General features: G+C 43.5%; 1 protein-coding gene across 2 annotated transcripts in view; it reads right to left on the bottom strand.

Moving 5' to 3' along the window:
* The window catches only part of gse1b (Gse1 coiled-coil protein b), a 141986-nt gene that overhangs the window by 79582 nt on the left and 38404 nt on the right, over positions 1-24000 (bottom strand). The window contains exon 1 of one of the 2 annotated variants that reach the window (XM_030048481.1): positions 4699-4764. The exons of the other annotated variant lie outside the window; for it this stretch is intronic. Coding sequence (XP_029904341.1) covers positions 4699-4729 — 31 coding nt within the window. The 5' untranslated portion in view covers positions 4730-4764. Of the gene's footprint in view, positions 1-4698; positions 4765-24000 lie in introns of those variants that run through there. 2 annotated transcript variants of the gene reach the window in all.

The following is a 24000-nucleotide window of genomic DNA, read 5'->3' as shown; positions in this document are numbered from 1 at the left end:
GCTCAACCATGTGGCTATTGCAGCTCACTTGGTTCTTATATTTCCTCTTCTTCAAAAAAAGACATAACCTGCACGGGGTGTTTAAAACAGCTAATTAAAAACTTTCAACAGTAGGCAGGCTGAATTACTATGGTATTCAGTGGGTGTTAGAGAAAGTAGCATAACACAGACTTCTGTATGTGTAATTGTCACAGATGATTATTCTAAATGGAGCTTGGGGGTTATGGAAACCTTGACAGCTGCACAGATCGGCGATGGGAGAGGGCTTTAGCGAGGTAACGGAAGAAGGATGGTCTGTTTGCCGTCTTTATTTTGTTGCTCATGGAGAGGCAGGCAACGCTGGAGAACAGCTATCGTCCTCTGTTGTTTAAGGTAGTGTAATGAGTCACACTTGACAAGTGCACTGCAGAGAGAGGCGTGCACACAGACACGCACACACGCGCACGCACGCACACGCGCGCACACACACATATACACACACCGAAAGGCTATAAAAGCTCCCTGGGGACCAAGGCGGTGTGTCTGACTGAAACACTGTGATCAAGAAGTAACAGGGGGAGGGAGCAGAGGGGAGGGGAAGGGAAGAGGGGAGGAACAAAACGAGTGAAAAAGGGTGTTGAAGGGATGAAAATGGGGGCGGGGGGGGGCACAGTCGGCTGAGACAGATACGGATGAAGAGCAGCAGCGAGGGAGGAGAGGAAATCGGGAGAGAGGGAAAAAACTGACAGGGAAAGTTAAAAATGACCTTTCTCTTTCCTTTTCTCTGCCTTGCTCTCTCTCTCTCTCTCTCTCTCTCTCTCTCACGCACACACACGAACCTGCCATACCCACTTCCTATCAACCCTCTCTGCAACCGCCTTCTCTACACCCCCTTGCAAAAGAATAATCACCCTCTACATCCCTCTGTGTGTCTGTGTGTGTGTGTGTGTACGTGTGTGTGTGTGTGTGTGTGTGTGTGTGTGTGTGTTGGAAGGGGTTGAAAGGTGGTCTGTCTTCTCCCACAGCAGGGAAAGCCAAGATAAGGCATCTCTATAATCTTTCCCTACCACACACAGCCTCTGGAGATGAGCGTGCATGAGCGCACACACACACACACACACACACACACACACACACTACTTTACATGCTGCACTCTGACATGTTTGTAAAAAACAGGTCAGCTCCTCGGGAGCAGGTGTGGGATTCTCAGAGAGAGAGAGAGAAAGATGGGGGTTGGAGGGGTGTGTGTGTGTGTGTGTGTGTGTGTGTGTGTGTGTGTGTGTGTGGTGGAGTGTTCCAAAACCAGGACAGGATCCATATCTTAACTACACTCAGGGATCCACTCCTATAGTACACTTTTTTCCCAAGGCAAATTGAAAAAAGAAAAAAAAAAAAAAAAAAAACTCAATCTGCACAGAAATACATATTAAGAATTGTATATGCGTTCACTTCTAAACATGTAAACAAAAAAAGAGGGATTGAGATGATTTCTCATGAAAACCATCTTCAGTTTAGAGACTGAGAGATTTGATGAAAAAAATGCACTGCTATATATCACATCTAACGAGAAATAATCTCCCTTCACCCTTCACTCACCCCTATTTGACTAGACCCCCACCCACTCCAGCATTACACACACCCATTTAACCTGACCTCTCGCTGGTGATAAGAAGCCTGTAAAGTGTGTGTGTGTGTGTGTGTGTGCTTGAGTTTAACGTTCATGTGCATGTGTGTATCTGTCTGTGTGTGTGCGAGACGCTTCCCTCCGTATGCTAATCACAGCCTAGCACTGAGAATTAATTTGCAAATGTGTCATTACCCATCAGGCTCAGCAGCAATAACCCTGCAATTACACAACTCTCGCCTGGCCAGCTGAGCACCACACTCACACATGCAGGCACATGCATGTGCGCATACACCAACACACACACACACACACACACACACACACACACACTTCTCTGTGTCACGCTGTTTCTTCATGGAGGTACAGCACAGAACAAAAAGGCCTGTAAGCTTTTACTATACACCTGAGAGAGAGAGAGGAAAGAAAAAAAAAAAAAAAAACTTGATGTACAGTACAGGAGCGCTGAACAGCCATAGGGCAGAGTGTGTTTTCTGTGTAATCCCAGCTCCCTGCCCCAGTGTCATCAGGGGAGCAACAAGGGTCAGTAGCATACTTTCACACACTCTTGTTTCTTAGCAACATTGTCCGGGAGTGTGGCCTTACCAGGGACCTCATCACACAGCAGCTTCAGATCACAGATAACTGGGCAGTGTGTGTGTGTGTGTGTGTGTGTGTGCATGTGTGTGCATGTGCGTAACCACTTACCTTGGAGTGAGAGGTCAGAGCCGAGAGGTGAAGTGTGTAAGAGCCGACAGGAGGAGGATGGGTGACATGGAAGAGAGAGAAAGAGATCACAAAAGCCATCAGTATCAACTGTCTGCCATACAACTCATGCAATTTCATAACAAAATTCTTGTAGATACTTTAGTGAGACCTATATTTGTGCTCTCGTTTGTTTGCACATACAGAAATTAACACTTGATAAAAGATGAAGAATTACATGCGCAGGTGAGATAGAAATTCTTTATCGGCTTAAAAAACTCTCTGGAGAGGGGAAAAATGCTAACAAAAATATTAAAATAAATCATAATAAATTAATAGCAAATAATAACAACAACAACAACAACAATAATAATAATAATAATAATAGCAGTAAATAATAATAAATACATACATAAGAAATAATAGTAATCATAAAAATAAACAATGAGAGTAATAATAGTAAATACATCATCTCATGATATGCAGCATGATAGCATGTTTTTTTTTTGCATTTTTTTTAAGCAACAAATGTGTTTAGCGTTGGCATTGGCTTCCTGGAATGTAAACAAGTTTAACACGTCATTACAAAGCACAAAAAAAAAAAAAACTTATGGACAGTTTCTGAAATTGTGAAGGTCATTTGTGATTATTAAAATCAAGTAAAATGTAGCCAGTATAGTTTAGTGTTGTAGTTACGCGACTGTTTTGCAAAGAGTGACTCATCATTTAAGACACAGTCAACTGAGAAAGAGCAGTGATAGAACAGCGGCAGCGATACAACACGGGTCATTTGGTGCTGTGACGTTCAGACTGTGGCTTTGTTAAGTCGTTGCTTCAAAAAGCATTTTCAGAGAGCTTCCTGCCTTTCGAGTTTAAGGCCAGGCTGAAAGTAGGAGGACGAGTTTGTCACCAGAGGCCCGCCACCTGCTCTCAAAATCCATTATCACCCTCACATCACCTAATATGGCTAAGGCTCGTTCACACACACCTCCATGTCCCTCGCGACGTTACAAGAAACCAGCCCGTGCAGACTGCCACGCGCTCTATCTAAAGCATGTCACACACCTGGTCACACATACATCCCAGCCCTTCACACACACACGCACCATTTCTGACACGCAGTGGCCCCGTCGCCCGGTCCGTTCACACCTAGCCTTGACAGTGTGGGTGTGTGTGTGTGTGTGTGTGCGTGTGCATGCATAATACGTGTTTGTCTTTTCAGAGCCACTCCTTCACCGGGAGTCACAGCGCTAAACCTGCTTGACCTTGAAGTCAAACAGGGAGCAGTCGAACAATGAACCGTTGAAAGGGACAGAGCAAACACACTGTAATTTTTCAACCGAAAAAAAAAAAAAATATCCTAAAACGATTAATAATTTTCCCTGTGATCTTGCACTGCATACAGACAGATCAAAAAATAAAAAATAAAAAAAAATGAGGCAACACCAAACCACAAACCACAGAGTCGGGGAGAGAAAAAAAGGGGAAGTGAGGCTAAAGAGGAAGAAGGAAGTTTTGTCATCACAGGCCGCAGCCCAACTACTGACACGGCTTTGGTGTCAGCTCAGAGCTAATCCTGCCTAACTCACTTCACAGCAGATCACAGCAACACTTGTCAAAGGTGAACATATTCATTGACACCCCACTGACAGTGATGAGTCTATTTTGACCAGTCATTCAGTCTCATATTCAGAAAAATATCTACCAGTGGCATTAGATAATTCTACTTGTTCTCCATCCTGTTTCACTTGTTTCAGTTTTTTTGTCTTGAATTTAAAAAAAAATCAATATCAATCAATAATGCAGATGATTCAACTAGCATTAAGAAAAAAAAAAAAAAAAACACTAGACTGACAAACAGCTATTTGAATTTGAAACAAGTTCAATGATCTCACCCTATTAGAAACTGTTTCCCTCTTGCTTTACATAAATAAGGATTTAAGTTTCCATACATTACTTATTAAAATAATTGGGTAATTTGTGCAGTGCAGACAGATCCAAGAATTTGTTTCTTGATGACATCTCAGAGAATCAAATGGCCTTTGTATGTGTTTATATTCACAAGCCATGATCAGTAGAATATTGCAATACTGAGTGGATTTCCCCTAAATTAAATACCTATGGCTGCCAGTCCTTACTGTGGCCCCTACACACACACACACACACACACACACACACACACACATACATTCAAGAGAGCCAGGTGGGGGGAGCTGGCTGGAGTTGACAGGATGATGTGCCATCATATCATAACTCTCCCACAATGCCTTGTGGCACACCTGCTTTCTAGCACAGACAACAGAAGCGTACCTGTTCTCAGCCTAGGGAACGCGTCGCGCCACACATCTCTGCTCTGATGAGGCTTTTTATAGTCGCTCAGCTCTCTTACCTGCATCCTCCAACCGATCATCTGTCTCCATATCAAACACATCAGATCTGCTTCCTCTCAGCGAGACCCGCGTTGTTATTAGACAGAGAAAGAGAGAAGGAGAGACGGAGAAGTGAACTATAGGAGAAGAGGGAAGGAGGATCTTTAAAAGCACTGTTCATTTGATTAACAAATATGTGTGTGCGTGTGTGGCGTGTTGTTCTTCTGTGCGTGTGTGTGTGTGTGTGCCTGTGCCATCGCCGTGGGGCAGGTGTACGGTATGCAAACGCAGCAGAGGGAACCCAGAGAGCAGACGCAGCAGGAGAATCCTGCTTTACAGCAGCACACCACAAAGAGGTTGACAACAGGCTGACAGGGTGGGATCACACACACACACACACACACATACACACACACACACGCACACATGCCCATAAGCACATATATGCCTGCATACATAAACCCACACACACACACACTGACACAGTACATTGCATTTGCCCATGTACTTGATTTAATGTGTGTATCTGCATACACTAATACCTCTGCGCTCGGATATAAACATGCACAAACGTGCAGACGTGCACCCACATACACATCTATGCACACATACACATAAAGAGCCGCTGGCAGTGTGTTTTTCGCTTGACTTGTGCTCTCCTGTGACATTTCCTCATTGGCTTGTTTGTCTCAATTATCCTTGCTTATTGGACAGAGATGGTTAACCCATTAACTCACACAGAGGGACGAGGAGAGAGAGAGAGAGAGAGAGAGGGAGAGCTGGATTATGGCTCAGCCTGCCTTAGGCATGATGTGAATCACATAACTGTATGAAGCCACAAACGCGGGCTGGCCTGGCCTAACGCCAAGTAAACACAAGCTCCACACACACACACACACACACACACACCAACAGCAGAGAAGCAGCTGAGGGGCCGGTGGAGCTCCAGCACCTCTGGGCCAGTTGGAGGGCCTGAACTGACCTACTCTCCTCACCAGTGGATTTAACACACCACTGTACCACAGGGATGCAGCTTTGTGCATGTGAATATCTCTAATCATGGGTAAATGCACTGTTATCCTGATGTGTGTGCCTGTAATGTATGTATATTGTGGAAAAAAAAATAGTGTGTGTTTGAGTGTGTGTGTGTGTGTGTGGCTGTCTTGCCCTGTGTCGGGCCTCTGCTGTGTTCAGTAAGTGAGGCGTGCTAATACTGCGTGTGCTCAGGTTTCACGCATCAGCACACAGTCGAAGAGACTTACCCGAGGTCACAGACTCCACAGTCAACCCCCCACACCCCCTCCATTCCTCCATCTCCTTCTCTTCCACACCCCCCCTCCTTCTCCCCGTGACTCAATCCTTCCTCTCTTCTCTCAAAATGCTTACTCTTAGCCAAGCTTCAGCCCTTGTTCTACTGTATCCTTCACTTTCCCTCTGCTTTTCCGACTCCTTCGCCATCATCGGCCCTCCCTCCCCACACCTCCTTCTCCCTCCTCCTTCTCCCTCCTCCTCCTCCTCCTCCCCAGAGGATTCCATCACGCTCAGTCTTTTAGTATCTTTCATGTCTTTTACCTGTCAACAGAGGAGAGAATGTGTGAGCGGCTCCCCAACAAAGGAAAAACACCCTCCTGTCATCTCAGAAAACGCTGCAGGGAGGGAGGAGGGGTGGGGGGGGTGGGGGTTGGGGCAGCAAGGGAGATCGACAGGGGGACAGAGGGAGCAAGATAACTAGAAGAAAAAAAACAGAGAAAAATAGGAGGAATGTTGAGGGAGACGGAACAGGATGGAGAAATGAGGAGACGAGGCACAGGACATGTTGTTGCACCCTTATAAAAGATGTTAAATAAACACAGGCTGTGCTGCTCCTGAGCACCGTTCAGTGTGCTGGAAAGTAAAATGTAAATGACAATGTGTTTGCCACGTTGTTGGCATCCATATGCTCAGTTGGGGACGAGGCAGTCTCGGTGTACACTGCCTCTCTTAACTGTTCAAAAATCAACATCAAGTTTCACAGTATTTTTAACCGAATAGCTCGATAGCAACATGGTTACATCACAGATCTTTTTCATGACAGCCATTTTGACATGAAATAGCAGGGTAAACACAGGTGTGACTGATGAAATTAATTAAGTATCCATTCTATTTGAGTGAACCGGAGTCTTTCCAGCGAGGAAACCAGGGTCCTTGCTCAAGGTATCAATATATCATCCATACATCGCCCTGGCCTTCCAATATTATTTTAAAACCCTTCTTAAAACCCACTTCTTTTCTTTAGCTTTTGATACCATGTAGGATTTATGATTTTATGTGTGCATGTTTTTTTCTTTTATGCTGTGCGGGCAGTGCATTTTAAATTATTTTATTCTATTAAAATTATAATTGTATTATTATTTTATTTTATTTTATTATTTTATTTTATTTTAATATGTTTATATATTTTATTCATTCTATCCTATTTTTATTATTATTATTATTATTATTATTATTACTATTATTATTTTACTTTATTTGATTTTATTTTAATTGATCTTATCTTATTTTATCATGTTATCCTACTGTGTATTTTACCGTTTTATTCTGCTTCTATTGTGTTATCTTGTGGTGTTTTATCTTGCTGTGCAGCACTTTGGAAAACCTTGTGTTTGTTAAAATTGTGCTATATAAATAAAGTGGATTGGATTGGATTGGATTGGATATCACTTGTGCCAATTATGAGGAACGGCCGATGTAGGAGGTATCAAACTCTCACAAGCATATGCATTAGACAACATAAACAAACATACACACATGACCCCTGCAGCCTCAGGCAGCTAAAGATTGCGAATCCTCATCAGCTCAGTTCAGCTCTGCCACACTCCGCAGCAGCACCGGCCAAACACACATTCACACAGGATAAAAACTATAAGCCGTGCAATCCAATCCAATAGGCACCTCACTCAATCTGTGCTTGTTTCTCCATCCCATGCCCAGTGTGTGTGTGTGTGTGTGTGTGTGTGTGTGTGCATGTATTTTGTGTGAGAGAATCCTTTGCCAGTGCTAATCTGCTGGCACAGCCCCCATCCTCAGCGTTGCCCTCTCTCGGTATTATTCTGGGATTAGCTAGTGTTTTAGCCTAGCCGCAGCCCACAGCCTGAGCTGGGAAGAGGCAGCCATCTTAGAACAATGCCTATTGATTAAACACTAAGAGGCTTGATTGGATTAATCATCTCTCTCTCTCTCTGCTTTATTCCTTCTCTAGCTGTCCCTCTTTTGTTTCCACTCCTCTTCTGTCTCTCTCTGTCCTCTCTCCCTTCCCCTCCTCCTCTTCGTGTCATAATACAATATTCGCCGTTTTCTCCCTGGTGAGGAGATGATGCTGTTGACGGCGCACTTGAAAGACGAAGACAGCCCATGGCAGGCTTCTAGTGTATGAGGGCACTTCAAGGTAAAAAGTAAACATCCAATTAAAAGGAGAAGTCCCTTATAACTGACTCCGTGTGGTAGTTCCCTACATCTGGTGCCACTGAGTAAACTGTAGGCCCCTCCTTCGCTAAGAGTGAGCCTGACCTCTGATAATGGTTGATCACGGTGGAGGAAAGGGGTGTGAACTAATTCAATTCATTTCACGATTCACTTGTTCAGTTTCAAAAATGAATTTCTTCTTGAAACAACTCCATTCCATTCAATTCAACAAAACGTCAAACAGTTCAGTTTAAGTTTGGCAAGATGTGATTCAAGTCAATGATTTGATTCAGTACTTTCAGCTTATCATTATATCCTGTTAGAATGCCACAATATCTTTTTTTTTTTTATATGAAGTGTGAATGATTCATTGATTCATCATGATTCATTTCAAAGCATTTCATGTTGATTCAGGCTGAAGTCGGTGCGATTCATTTTTTAGTTCTTTCAGCAGATCGATGCCGTTGAACTGTCAGAATTCATAATCAATGCATAAATGCAATGAATTGATCATTACACACCTAGTAGAGGCTTTTTTTTTTTTTTTCCAAATAGAGAACATACTCATGAAAAAGAGACAGAGAGGAAAAATGAAAGAGACAAAGGCATATATGTGGAGGTTCTGGCTCTGAAAAACACACACAAGTTGCAGGGAGATGGAGAGAGAGAGAGAGAGAAGGAGAAATAGAGAGAGAGGGGGGAAAGGGGTATAGAGAGAGAGAGAGAGAGAGAGGGAGAGAGAGAGAGAGAGAGAGAGAGAGAGAGAGAGAGAGAGAGAGAGAGAGAGAGAGAGAAAGGTGAATCTCGGCTGATTTGGCCTGTGTTTAGTCAGGGCAGGCTACCAAGTGGCAGTCGCTAGCCTGGGCGGCCTTTGGCCCCGCTGTCCCCACCAATCACATTCCAGCTCCAACTCCGCCAGCGCGGACCCACAGCAACCTTCCTGTCTGGTGCCAAACACCCGCGTGTGTATACCCGCGTGTACACACGCACACACACACACACACACACACATAAACACACACAAGCAACCACAGCCACAGACACACAAACACTATAGCCAACTCCATTTTCAAACATGGATAACAACTGAATTAACACTCTGTGATCCTCTGCCAAAGCAGAGGGATGCTCCCTTATACATTCATGCACGCACGCACACACGCACACACACACACACACACACACACACACACACACACACACACACAAACACACACACACACACACACAAATGGCCCTTTGGGGTGGAGTGATCTGTGGTTAGATTTCAAATTCATCATCCCCTCCTTATGTCTCTCTCTCTCTCTCTCTCTCTCTCTCTCTCTCTCTCTCTCTCTCTCTCTCACTCTCTCTCTCTCTCTCTCTCTCTCTCACTGTGTCTTTTCTGGTGCTGTAAAGATAAAAGGAAATCACTGTCTCTTATTGATGCTGTTAGTGTTGAAGATATTTTTTTTTTAAGAGACAGCAGCATCTCTGTTTGATGCTCAGGTGTCTGGCAGGTAAAAACGGGGTTGAGAACAAGGGCGAGTCAGAGTGGTGGGGGCTGAGGTTGGTGGGAAAGCAAGGTGGACGACATAGAGAAGACAGATAGCTGGGACACCGTTTGTTTCCTGGGCTCAAGCACAAATACTGGATCTAAATGCATCTGTATTTACAAGCATACAATATGCACCTCCTCCCTCTTCTGTCCTGTCTTTCCTCCTTGTCTCTCTTCTGCTTGTCCTCCTCTCCAGTCATTGTCTTGTCCCTCCCCTGGACTTTTCTCTCACCCCTTCCTCTGTTATTTCCTCCATCCGTGGCTGAAAATGGTTGTTTCTTTTTCTCTGTAATCCGCCCATCACGTCACCATTCTAATCCGACCACTTCTCTGCCCCCCTAATTCCTCCTTCTTTCTTCTTTTCTCTCCCCTACTTGTCCCACCACCGTTTACTCTAGGCTTTGTTTTCATTTGGGAAACCACTTTGTTTAAACTATCGCATGACTGATAGACAGGCAGCGCACAAAATATGCACACACACGCACATGAAGACACACACACACACACACAGCCACACACAGGCATAGCAGCACAAGATCTGAGAGCACGTTTGTTTTTGTATTCGAACAAACCAATTGTCACAGCCATGGTTATTTAAGGATGTCTTCTCTGCTGAAAATCACAGTAGGAGAAAAATGGCAACCAGCTAAAAGGGGAGAGGCAATCACCTGACACCACAGCTATTCATCCTGCAGAGAGTTATCTAGCTCTGTTTGGTCCTCCACCAGCGAGAAGAGGAAAGGCCTTCCAAGAATCCCTTCTCTCTCCTCTCGCTCTGTCTTTTTCCACAGATTAATCTGTCCAGCAGCCATATAAATCTCTGCGCTCACTGTAGAGAAACGCTTTATGTGGATCATTTATGTAAGACACGATGAAGACTAGATAAACCTTGGTAAAAACCTCTCCAAACCACTGGGAACAAAGTGGAACTAAGTCAAAGTGGACTTCTTTGATCTTTAAACACCCGAACCTGACCTCAGACTGAAAAACTGCACCCTTCAATTTGCAGCATTAACACTTAACATGTGAATATGAATGCAAGTACGTGATGAACGAACGATTTTAAGTAATGTAATGTAAGTTCAAGTTCTAAAGCATATGTTTGTGTGTGAGAGTGTATGAGTGTGTCTGCGTTGTTTTGGTTGGCTTGTTGACATGTCGCAATCATTTATGGCTGAAGTTAGACTCTCCTTTATTATTGCTGCCAAATGAGAGGGAGAGGGGAGAGAGGGGTCAGCAAAGGAAGACCAAAAAAAAAAAAAAGGCTTGGGGGTGATGGGGTGTGTGTGGCGGGGGGTGTTGGGGGGCTTGAGATGGCTTCAAAGGGTCCTGCGGTAACCATGGTGCTGCTGAGCTTGGTCACCGTGGGAACAGACCTTCCACAATGTTCAGGAAGGGGCAAATTCTCTGCGCATTAATTTGGGGGATGGGGGTTGGGGGGTGGGTGGTGGGGGTGAGAGGAAGAGGGTTGTCTGTTTCCCCGTCTGAATTCACTGATCGCCTTAGCATATGCATGAAAATTCCCCAAAAGTTTTAGCCAGTACATTTATATTAGCGTTAATAATGATGGAAATACATTTTCTGAAAACATAATGATAAGGGCTTAGCATGGCTGCCCAGACAAATGGTTCAATGTAACTGGACAAATGTTCAAAAGTGGCCTTTTTTAAATGGTAAATGTAAGATATCTGTTCACCAAGACCCAACACTCTCATGTACAAGGTCACCACTACATTTCCAACATTTTTACAATTCCTATTGGCTACTTTTGTTCACAAGAAATTCACCCTGTTCATTTCTTTTTGCAATATTTCAAAAGTTCAGGTGAATTGTCAGATTTTTTTTTTTTTTTTTTTTTTTTTTTTTTTTAGTATACAGCAGTGGGAATGACGTCTAACTCCTTGTGCTCCACACACTCTTGCTCTCGGTGAAGTAAGTGACACAAGTGAAACAAATTAACTTCACATTTGAAAGGGCACAGAGCAGAAAAAAAACATTTCCTATGTGAGCACTGAAAAGCTACTGTAAACGGTGATGTGCTGAAATACAACACCATCAGCAAGCAGTAAGTGTTCGTTTTATTGTCAGTACAAGTCCATTTAATAACTTTACAAGCTGCTCCTCAAAAGCAGCCTGTATTGCACATCTGTATACGCTGTATGGATGCGTCTTTGCCCTCTGTGATGAGATCAAGGGCGTGATCACCGATGCATGTTTCCAACAAATATGAAGCAGCAATGATACACAGCCCTTAATTGTTTTAATTATTACACGGGATGAGGTACAGTGTACAGTGCAAAGATGTTGCCCTCACATGCCGACCAGCTGCCCCAAGTACCTAACACTGCGTTTTTCCGCACAAAACACAATTTGGCAGGGGTGGTGTCAGAAATAGTGTTTGTCATAACGTGCGTCCGTTGCCACTCTGTGTTTTGGGAGAAAGCGCAAGGCAACGGAGGCTCTTCTGTTTCAGGACACTGTTATTGCAAAATTAGCTTCATCAATCTCACTGACCACTATTGGCAAGACCGATCCCTATCCTCAGACCTCCTTTGTGCGTGTGTGTGTGTGTATATCTGTGTGTGTCTGAGTGTGCATGGTGTGTCCCACCACTATCCAACAATGCCATCTATAATATGGCCCACAGTGAGCAGAAGCTGCGTGATGAGATGATATTTGCTTGCATGGATAGATAAGGTGAGTGTGCATGTGTGTATGTGTGTGTGTGTGTGTTGCTGTGTGAGCGTGTGCATGATTGATTTCCTGTCAGAGTAAACAAACAGGGTGAATCTGTCAAAGAGAGACAGGCACTTTTAGTAGTGACCACTGCCGCAGGATTTATAGTGCTCTTACCTCTCACACTCTCAATTAGACCTGGAGAATATAGTGTGTGTATGTGTATGTGTGTGTGTGTGTGTGCTCACGTTGACGCTGGCAGGTGATAACTGGAGCGCAGAGTAGTAGGATGAAGGGGTTATGAGTAAGTACTGCGACACTTCGATTTCCACTCTTGGTGTGATGTCACCAAATTTATTACCAGCCCTTGCTTAACACCACACTTGCCATGAATCACATACACAGACACACACACACGCACACACACACACACACTCACGCGCACACGTCACTGTCTGTCCGCGTCGTGCTTATGATGAGGAGCGAAGCGGACAGGGATTGTGATGAAGGGGAAACAAACAGAGCGTGGAGACGGATGACGGATGGCTCCTCTCATTCAACGAGCCAGTCGGAGATGAACATACACCAACCCGATACATTCTGCGCTCTCAGCCTCCATCTGCCTGTCTCTTACGCTGCAATAGATAACTAACGCTGTGGCACCTTGATGCGCCGATGCTATCGCTGCACACCAGCAGCAGAAAGGTGATTTCCTGGGCTAATACAGCTACTGTACACCAGCAGTAGTGGAAATGTGAGTCGTGAACTGACACTACTACTCGCAGCGGTAGCAGAGAGGTGACTCCCACTGTGTGAAGAATGGGGATCACAGAGGACGGCCCACTCAAAGGGGAACGGGGAGCGGTGGCAGGGGTGCTGGAGGTGACCAGCAGGGAGAGTAATTGGCTCACCACACTCAAGGTGCTTGAAATGATCTGTGACCCGCTCTTAGTGTGTGCGCTTGGAAGAGGGGTGAGAAACACAGAGGGACAGAGCCAGAGAGCGAGGGAGCAAGAGGGGAATGGCTGTTGCAAATGCCAATTTCCTGCCACCGAGGGGTCGTGCCTGAGCGACATTGGAGAGTGTGGGACGGAGCGGAAGGTGAATAACGGAGGGATAATCTTCTCTGAGCTGCGGCGAGGGAGGGCAGGGGTGCTTGTTATGGGGAAATGAAAGGGGAGAGGTGGAGGAGAGGAGAGCCACGGACCATTAAAGCCGCCTCAGCCACACATAATGGCAGGTATTGAGGAGGGGGGCAGCTGGACGCAGCCACACAAGAGGCAAGTGGAAAGATGGTGGGAGGCAGCGGGGCCTACACGACACATAAAGGTAGTGCAGAGGACATCCTGTGTACAAACAGACACAAACATCAGGTTACAGGGGTCTCTCTCTCTCTCTCTCTCTCTCTCACACACACACACACACAATCAATGTAGCATTTATACCAGCCAGTTTCCAACATTTAACCTACGCAAAAAAATTGTCACTAATGAACCTTTAAGGTGTCACTGTGTTCACACTAAAAACTCAATTTCCCCTTGAAAATCATATTAATTAATTAATTCATTCATTAATTTATTACTATTGTTTTTTCACTACATGTGACACAGGCCAGATTTTTTCTGGGCAGTGTGAACACAAAAATCTGATGTTTCCAAATGAGGTCTGGACCACCTTTATATTTAATCTTAAATAAAATATATATGTTATTCCTCATGATGTGACACCTGTGTGAAGGGTCAGATCAGAATTTGTTGTTGTTGTTGTTGTTGTTGTTGTTGTTTTCGCACTGAGCAGGCTCACATTACTGTCACTGCATCATCATTCACCCATTGTCAGCAGTGGCGAGCAAAAACCAAATATGGAGGCTTGCAACAACGACCACAGGGACACCCACAGGTTGAAAATATAATATATGAGGGAGGATGATTCAATCCAAGCCCTTTTTTGCCCTGTCGCCCTCAGCCTGTGCAGCTGACCGGCTGTCACCACACCAGTGTTACAGCAGCAGGCAATTTGAGAAAAAAATGTGTACACTACTATTTGATTCCTTGTGATGATGACTGCTGTGCACATGACATTTTTTTTGTTCATCATGCATGGCTGTTGTAAATGTGAGCATGTGGGGTCCATGCTGACATCTGATATAGATCACATACAAAGATGAACATAAACAGGAAAGACAAAAGATTGGATGTAATGAAAAAATAACCAGAATGGGGTCACTGCCCATAATGTGAATGCAGCTCATATGTTTTGTCTATTTGTATGCCTCTTTCTATTAGTGGTGGAAAAAAATCCCAAATATTTTACTAAAGTAAAATAGTAGTAGTGGTAAAGTAGCATTACCGTAATAATAATAATAATAATAATAATAATAATAATAATAATAAACACCATTAAAAGTCCTTAGATTTTGCTCAGAGAAAGGAGTACTGTATAAAGTCTCACAAAATGAAAGCACTCAAGTAAAGTTTCAGAACAATGAAACTGTACTTAAGTACAATCATGCTGTGAACATATGAAGAGGATATCGAGAAAGAGAGAAGGAGAGAGAGAGGGAGAGAGAGACAATAACATTTGAGGGGGGTTGCTATTACATTCAGTCCTCATTGCGGTGCAAATTTAGGAAGTAGTCCCATATTTCATTGTCATCTTAATCATCTGACTAAAATATTAATGAGATTTTTCCCCCTCACATTTTAGTTATACTGTCCAATTCAATGGTTGTTTTAGTCTGAGAGCTAAAGAAATAAAACAGGGTGGGTACAGAAATCAGTCGCTTTCCTTTGGGCCTGCGTCTGCAGTCTGAGCTTCTGTTGTCTCAGTTTTGTGTCGACAGCATTAAACCAAAATGTTCTGGGATCAGACTGCCTTGGCTTGCCAACTGTGTTTAGCTAGCTGGTTATGCAAAACTGCAAGTGATATTTCTCATAATTGCAACAATGTGTGTATAAATTACATTCACATCCGAAAATATGAGAATGCCTTTACAGTACCTACAGCTTTAGGGTCAGTGAGCATTTGTTGTCCTGGGAAAATAAATTTTGATCACACATTGACATGAGTAGTACATGATATTGAGTGGCAGTGAGAGGATAGTGCAGTCACAATTGAGGATACAGAGAGACCCAGACAGAGAAATGCACCATACAAAACACTTCACAAAACTCACATTTTTCCAATCTCTCACTTCTTTTTTTAGCACTAAAAATAACCAATCTGTTGTTTGAACTTCATTTGCTCAGGTTTCCATGAAATTGTTGTTGGGGAAAAAAAGTATACATAAAAAAAAAAAAAAAAAAAACACAAACAGTATAACCACTGTAACCTGCAACATGCTAGTCTGCACTTTTCTCCTGACTTTTTCTTCCTGTCATCAGTTTGTTCTTCTAACAATCCTCCTGGCACTCTAATCAGTAGATATCTGCTGTGAAAGGCTATGCTCAGGGAGCATAAAAGATTGGCTGACTGGTTTACTGTGAACATGAATATGCATTTGGTTTCCACGGACTCTCTCTTTTTCAGTCACTTACATGCTTCACTTCCCCCTGCTGTAATTTCAACAGCATTTACTGAGCTAATTAAAAGGGCAGAAGGTTGAGCACTGCTCAACTGAGACATACTTTCTCTCTTTTTCTGTCTCTCGCACACATGGATAAGTGCAAAAACAGGAAGCAAGGTAAAGCAGAAGGAGGCAGACATGAATGAATGTATTTCTCTGCTATGTATCAGAATGGAAAAAAAGATGGGTAAACCTATAAGGGAATACACTGCAGTTTGGTCTGTTCGTCAATTAACCCTTGTGATGAGAGCACAGGCAGCAACATCATCCATGTGTCCATAGTTGACCGTTTGCTTTGGCTATGCTGAGTGATGGTGAGCAACCAGCATTATAGAAAAGTGAGAAAATAAGAACTTGTAGTAACCCTGAAGCTGAATCATAAACAGTCTTACATGATATACTGCCAAGTGTGGCAGCAGGAGATTTATACAATTTAGACAAAGTGCATGTTGCAAAAAAATGCTCAACATATAAAAATAACATATAGGAAATAACATAGGAACATAGGATTAATAACACAGGAAATGGACATGGCGGGTTGACGGGAGACTGTGCAGCTGATGAATACTTGGATGCTCATGAAATTATTCCAAAACATAAATCTGACATCTTCTATTTACAATGTATATATATTTTTTAAAAGGGTGAATACAGAGGCCATGTACTAAAAGAAACACATAACTCTTAATAACTGTCAGTCTTAGTACTTTGTATAACGCTAGTGAACTAAACATATACAATACACCGTGGTGTGTGCTAAATAGGTACCATGAGGCACCAAAGTGAATGATCTACCTTGGGCATATGAATGATTTTGGCATTAATGGTCTCATCACTTGAAAAGTAACTGAGAAAATTGATGAATGAATGAATGAATGAATATACTGGGTATATGCTTTTAATTTGCACCAAAACCATATAACTGCATTTGCTAAACTGTAGCGGTGGGCTAACAGAGTAAGTGCAGGTTGCCAGGTATGCTGTGTTTCCCCCTCCCTGCTGACTCACAAAGTGCAGGTTGCCAGGTTACCTGTCTTTGTGGAGTTCACTCCATCAATAGCATTCTCATAGAAATTGGATGAGAGCGAGTTTTGAGCTGATGACAGAAAATTGTAGTAAGCGAGGCAGAGAGAGATGGTGAGAGAAAGAGGGAGAAGGAGAGGGAACAAAGAGAGCGAGCGAGAGAGAGAGAGTGAGAGAGAGAGAGAGAGAGAGATGGAGAATGGCCAGCAGAAAAAGAGATGTAGCTGCAGAAGAATAAAAAGCAGAGCCCTTATCCAGAGACTATTCAGAGTAAAATGTCACCTTATTATCAGAGCAGAGAGGCCAGCCTCACTTTCCCTCTCTGTCACCCTAGAAACATGATACACACATGCTGACACTTAGAGGGGAAAAGCCAGGTGTGGGTCCATTAGTGTGAGAGACTTTCACAGCCAAGAAAAAAAAAAGTTCTCCTTATATTCCACCAAAACTACCCAATAAGGAATCATTTTTGCTTCGTTTTTTTAACATAGAATGATGCAAATAAAGCATTCATCAATGCATTTTCCTGATAAAGGTTTATTTTAATTAAAAAAATAATTTACAATACAATTTGTTGTCTTAATACATAAACATATATATTACAGAATATGAATAATTACATCATTTTGTTTCATTTTATGTTAATATTTACTGTTTGATCAAAAAGTTTCGATAAAAACTGACGTTGTATGGCTTAACATAAACTTGCCCTTGAATTGTCAAAGCAGCTCACACCTTGATAAGTAGAGTAATAATTCTCATAGCCTCTTAGAAACTGAACCAAATTACAGTGAATAATGGAAGCAAGTGAGATGTTATACTTAAAGAGTAGCCAGCATTTGTAGGACTTGAATATTTTCCTGCTGATTCCATACCAAGGCCAATATTTCAGGCATGAGATAAAGTAGAAGAAATATTCAGTTTGTTGAAGTGCCAGATGAATATTCTGTGATTCAAATGAACAAATGCACACAAACTGTAGGCTTCACTTAACTCCACTTGCCATACATTTGCAGTGGCATTTTTGCTCTTCTTTGTTACGAAACACTGCAATAGCAAATATTTCACTGTTTTCATTCTCAAATTGGCTCACTAATTCATCATGTCATTCCATCCAGTGCCCACATCCCATTTTCACACTCACACTCCAATTTTCCAGTCATGTTTCCTGAAAAATAGGAAATGTGAGACACTGCAACAAATCAGTGCCAAGATATGATGTTACAATGTGAAACATCATATCTACCCACTGCTACATTAGAGAGAACAGAGAATCCGGGCACATAAACCAGGAAAAATCTTTATCGACAACCATGAGCTAAGGATTCACAGTCTCTCATCCTTAGCTGATTTCCACTTCCATGCAATCCAACCTATTTTCTGCCTCCTTACTCGATCTCCTCTCCTTTCTGATCACCCTCAATCAGCCTGGCCAGACAGAAACACTCACTATTCACTAGGTGTGATGCTACAATCCTCCTCTTCCTGTCTTCATCCTCCCCGCTCATTTGCTTTACTGCTATTTCTAGGCGCGTGCGCGCGCGCACACACACACACACACACACACACACACACACACACACACACACACACACACACTACAGGGTGTAATACTTTTGATATAGTCTTTTTGTTTGATTGCTTGAACCAGAGATATAGCATGATGAAAAACTCACCATGAAAAACTGTGTAGAATATCACCATCCCAGCTGAGACTGGCCATCACAGCAAAGGTATACATATCTCTCTATATATCTCTATCTATCTATCTATCTATCGACCTATATATTTCTATATCTATATCTATATATAAATATCTATCTATCTATCTATCTATCTATCTATCTATCTATATATCTATATACATATACATACACACACACACACACACACACACACACACACACATATATGCTTTTTTTTAGATGCATGATCATCCTCATCATTAATGTGATGTCAGTGTAAGGGTGACGGAGGTGACGGAGCAGAAAAGGGGCAGGTCAGGGTTAAAGATCTCTGCAGTAGAATGCCATTCAATTCACAATCCCCCCCTTACCTTGCTTCTTATTGAATTATTGTCACCTAGCTTTCTGAACCTTTGATCTTTGTACTCTGTCTCTCTCTCCACCTATCTCTTTCTATATTGCTTTCTCTCTCCCTCTGTCTCACACACATGCACACACACACACACACACACACAAAGGAAACACAGCCAAGAGCCATATGGATGCTGGTGGGACTGGAGTGAGAGCAGGGCAGAGGGAGGTTATTGATGTCTGCTCTTACAAAGCCAAGGTCTGGGCCATGAATCGCCAACGCAAGCCTGCACTGGCCCCAGACATTAGCGGCCTCAGATAAGAGATGAAGGATAGCCTACATTACAGCAAAAAGAGCTTCACCACATTATGCCCCAACCCCCTCCATTGTTCACACACATGCACGTACACACCCACATGCACGCAAGGTTTGTCCAAGGTCTATACAGCAGTGATTTTGCATGCAAGTGTGGGGATGTGTGTCATTTTGCGAGTGTTTATTACAGAGCAACTTGTGTATCACTGAATTTTGTGTGCCTCTGTGTGTGGAGGAAATGAAAGTATGGGATGTGTTATTGTGTATTATTAGGGATGTACATTTCAAAATAATTTCACTGATCTGGAAGTCTTGTAAATGATGATATGACTAGTCGAAAATGTAGAATTTTTCAGAAAACCACTCCCACTTCATTCTATAGGCTATGATCAGAAAAGAGATTATATGATCAATAATGTCTATTTGAAAGGCGAGAGCAAATAGGCCTTTAAGAAAATATATCTGAAAAGCTGCTAAACAAACTGCCAGTGTGAGTAATTTTAGACATCTATCTATCTATCTATCTATCCAAAATCACTGTCAAATCCAGAGACAAATTAATATCCGACAATCACTATTTTTTGTCTAACATGTCAGTACAGATTATGTTTAAAATTAATGCTTATTTAGTCAGTTCTGTGTATTCCACCATCCCACACAGTGATGCAGCAGCATGACTACATCCAACCAGCCATCCAACAAGCATTACGACTGACCTTTGTCCCCTGTATCAGCAGGGGTCAGAGGTCAGAGTCTGGTGACTGCCTGTGGCCTCCTGCCTGGACCCCATAAGTCAATAGGGTTCAAAGGTCAAGCTGCAGCCTCTAAAGGCAGTGGACACATGGTCTAAGGTCATCCATAACCATCTACAAGACTGAGACAGCAACAGGCTTTAATAGCCCCTGACCCCTCACCCTACTGTCATGGAAACAGTACCCTGCACCTGAACCGTCAGCACCCTGAACACAGTTTGGGTTGGCCTCCGGCAGCCTGAACAGAGCTGGAGGCAGAGGTCACTAAGAGTTGTGAAAAACACACTTCCATGCCATCACGTCCACACATCCATCTGAGGGCTTTCCATGCCATCTCTGGAGACGAGTTCTGGGACAAAGGCCAGTGTACTCCTTTTGGTAAATGTGCCTTGAAAATAGAAACTAGCTCTAGCTGCAGCAGTTTGAAATGGTAAAATGTTGTATGCAGAGCCATGGAGGAAGCTGTTCATCTATAAAGTGAGGCTGTGAAAAAACAAAAGACCTGACCACAGAGTGACACGGCCAGAGGATGATACAGGTTGGTAGGTTGGCATAAACCATTGTTTTTAAATCACAATATATTGTAGGATCCAGAAATGATAAACCCCTTGAAGTGATGGTTCAGGTTCTTACCCATATAGTGGTATTTACTCCATTTGAGTTTAATAGATCCTCCCTGTCGCAAGAACGAGTGCTTCATCTGGAATGTTCTCTCCAAAATTTTTGAAGTGGATCTTTTGAAGTGGATCTGGCCCAACAAAAAACACAATTGTGAACGGTAACCTAAAGCTGAAAACAGTTTTTTGAGGGATAAATAACTCTAACAACACACAGCTCCCACCGGTGGTGTATGTTTAACACACCTGGTAGGTGAAGCTGTTGCATAGTGATGCAAAGTAGTTCCACCAGTTAGCAAGCAAGAAAACTTTAAGAGATCATCAATCCCAAACAAACCTGCCTTGCTGTGCATTTTTTTTCTTCTTTTCTTTCCTTTCTTCAGGTTTGGGTTGTCGTTTGAAATCATGTTGTTTGGTGGGCAAGATTCACATCATTCATTTTGGACAGGCACGGCCCCAGTGAAGTGCTTGTCCTCGTGACAGGGAAGGAGTTGAAAGGTCAAACTCAGAGGATCTATTGCACTCATATGGATTAGGAAAATGCCACTATATGGGTACGAACTATCACTTCAAGAAAAGTGGAACGTTTTCTCTGCCCTGATTGGTCTTGTTGATTACATCTTTATTCTCTATGTGAGTGTGTGGGGACACAGCGTCTCTTTGCAATACAGTTGTAGATCAACATAGCAGCCCTAAAATGATGTGCAGCATTTCACTGGTTTTGAGGATGTGCGAGCTTGCTGCCTGATTGTGGTTATTATAGGCTGGTGTGCCATATACCAGCAAGCAAGCATGTAGATGAATAAACACATTCCCAGTGCCTTGACAAGTACGAACACACACACACACACACACACACACACACACACACACACACACACACACACACACAATCCTGATCACTGGTGCCAAGCTCCTTCATTATTTAATCAGAACCACTCTTTGCAGTGGCTAAATTATTGAGCAAGTGTATGTTCACACAATCCCTCGCTGAAAGGTAGTACAAGGCTTTTCTGAGAACCCGCTACTCCCACGCATAGCAGCGATGCAAAACACTGTGCCTGGCCTTCACTGTTCTCTCCTTCTCTCTCTCTTCTCCTCCCTCTCTCATGAGTAATACTCTTACAAACAGAACAAGAGAAATTAGGAGACGGCGGGTTAGCTAACTGACGCGTTACATATTTCACCAACAGATTTGCTGAAAAGAACAGAAAAGGAGGAGCACGGAGCAGGATCCTGCCTCAGCAGCAGTCTGTCCCTCCCTCGTCTCTCCTCTTGGCCTCTACTCGCGCTGAATAAGGCAGACAGGCAGTCAGAGAAGACGGAGACACTAATTCAGGATACAGATGGACAGGCAGACAGGCAGATGGACGGAGGGACAGACAGATGGAAGGATGGGACGCACTTGCACTGGCTCCTATAGAGGTATCATCGCCCAGACTGAGCCCACAGTCACTCCAGCCTGCCTGTCTCTGTAGAAAAACCCTGTCCTGTGGCGGAGGTCTGAAGGTCCAAGGGCCCCGCATGCACCCTGCCACCCCCACTCCCATCTCACTCCGCCCGCCACCCCTGCTCATGGAGGAGGCCCTCTCTGCAGGAGCTGGGCAACTCTTCCAGGGACCAGACAGGTGGTAGGAGCTGAGCGGGCACGCGAATGCCAGCCCACTGCCAAGGGCTCGGTGCCAGTTGGCACTCAGTCAGCAGGCACACTCCCTCGATGTAGAGCACTGCGCACACATGAAGATAACAGACCTGCACATGGATACACACAAGCTTGTCTTACCAGGCTTGTGAGGACCCTTCCGCTGACTGCCTTCATTCCCAAGCCCTTACCCACAATGTCATCCCTCACTGCGACATGCCTCGCCCTGACCCTCAAGTCCTCACTCAGAACTATCTCCTTGAAGAACTGAGAACCGGCCAGAAATGATCTCTCGTTTCAAAACTGTCCTTATTCCAAAGGTTTAAAAATTAAATTCTGCCTCACGAGGATGGGAGCATAAGAACACGCATGCATGCAAATCCACAGATGAGGGGTGAGATTTGTGCCACCAGATGACTGAATTTGAATTATCTGTTCTGGCAGCGTCCGGGTCCTTAAGAAAAGCAGTAGCTTGCAAATATAATCAAACTGGCTACTGAAGTGCTGAGAGCCAACAGATTTTCTTTTTTTTCCCAGATTCTCTTGGTGAATCCAAATATGTAATTTTTGCCAATTTTTTTTTTTTTTTTGGTCATATCCAAATATACTGACTTAGCAGCAGGTGAAAAAAGGATCCTGCTACAACGGATTAAGTCAATATTTAGTCAAATTTTGGATTTTGTTCTCTTTTCTGTTAAAGCTTCTGTAGCCAGTTTGATTATAAGCTTGTACTTTACCCAAGTACCTGGACGCTGCCACAGTCTGAAAGCTTTTCAAAACTTGAAGTGTAAATTCTGGCTTTGAAGCGTTGAGCTTGCAAATTTGCCCAAAACGAATTTTCACTGATCATACTCATCCATACACAGGCGCGCGTAGCCACTCACACATGCAACTGGCAGATGCCATCTTTGCAGCATGTGTGTTGATCACCATATGCCAACTAAAAGGGAAGCATCATCTCCTCAACAACACAGACTGTCTCTGCATTAGACACACACATCATGCCTTCCAGTGAAGGCGACTAGCGCAGTTCTCCTCCTTTGCAAAGCCTGGTTTTATACACCGTGCTTTAACACACAAATGCCCATCGGAAAGGCCGACACACACTTACACATCCAGGCCTAAAGAACGAGGATTTCCAGGAAGCTCGCTGGCTTTGTGAGCACCTCATGCTTCTTGCTTCGCCCACTCTTTAGCCCACACCGGCAGAACAGTGTGGATGGTTGCATCGGTAGCGCCGGCCAAACACACAGATCAATACAGAGGGCTGCGACCTTTGTCAAAGACAGAGAGCAGGCAACGGCTAAGGAGAAAATGCGTTTATATGTGTGTTTGAGAGCATACATGTGTGTGTTAGCGTGTACACATACACAGGCTTGGATTAGCGTGTGAGCCTGCACGGGGTGAGGTAATGAAAATTCTATTAAGTGTGCAAGGAGTCTCTAATTATAAAACAGCCCTGTTTTTCTATTCAACTCAAACTGACAAACTGACAGGAACAGTTGTCTTCCCCTCTCTCTGGAGACATTATACTTTGATAAAGAGAGTGCCTTTCCTGTGTGAGAGCAGAATAGAAAGTGTCACAATACCGTTCCTCAATAGCGCTAGATCTGACAGGACATCTACAGGAGGTATTATGAGATGGAGGGAACTTGTTTTGTTGCCTTACTAATTCATACGCTGCATTTCCGGGCTGACACACTGTGGCAGCCCAGTG

This window comes from Myripristis murdjan, chromosome 3 (genome assembly GCF_902150065.1).
Source record: "Myripristis murdjan chromosome 3, fMyrMur1.1, whole genome shotgun sequence".
NCBI classification, from domain to species: Eukaryota; Metazoa; Chordata; class Actinopteri; order Holocentriformes; family Holocentridae; genus Myripristis; species Myripristis murdjan.
This window is presented reverse-complemented; position numbering and strand designations above follow the sequence as displayed.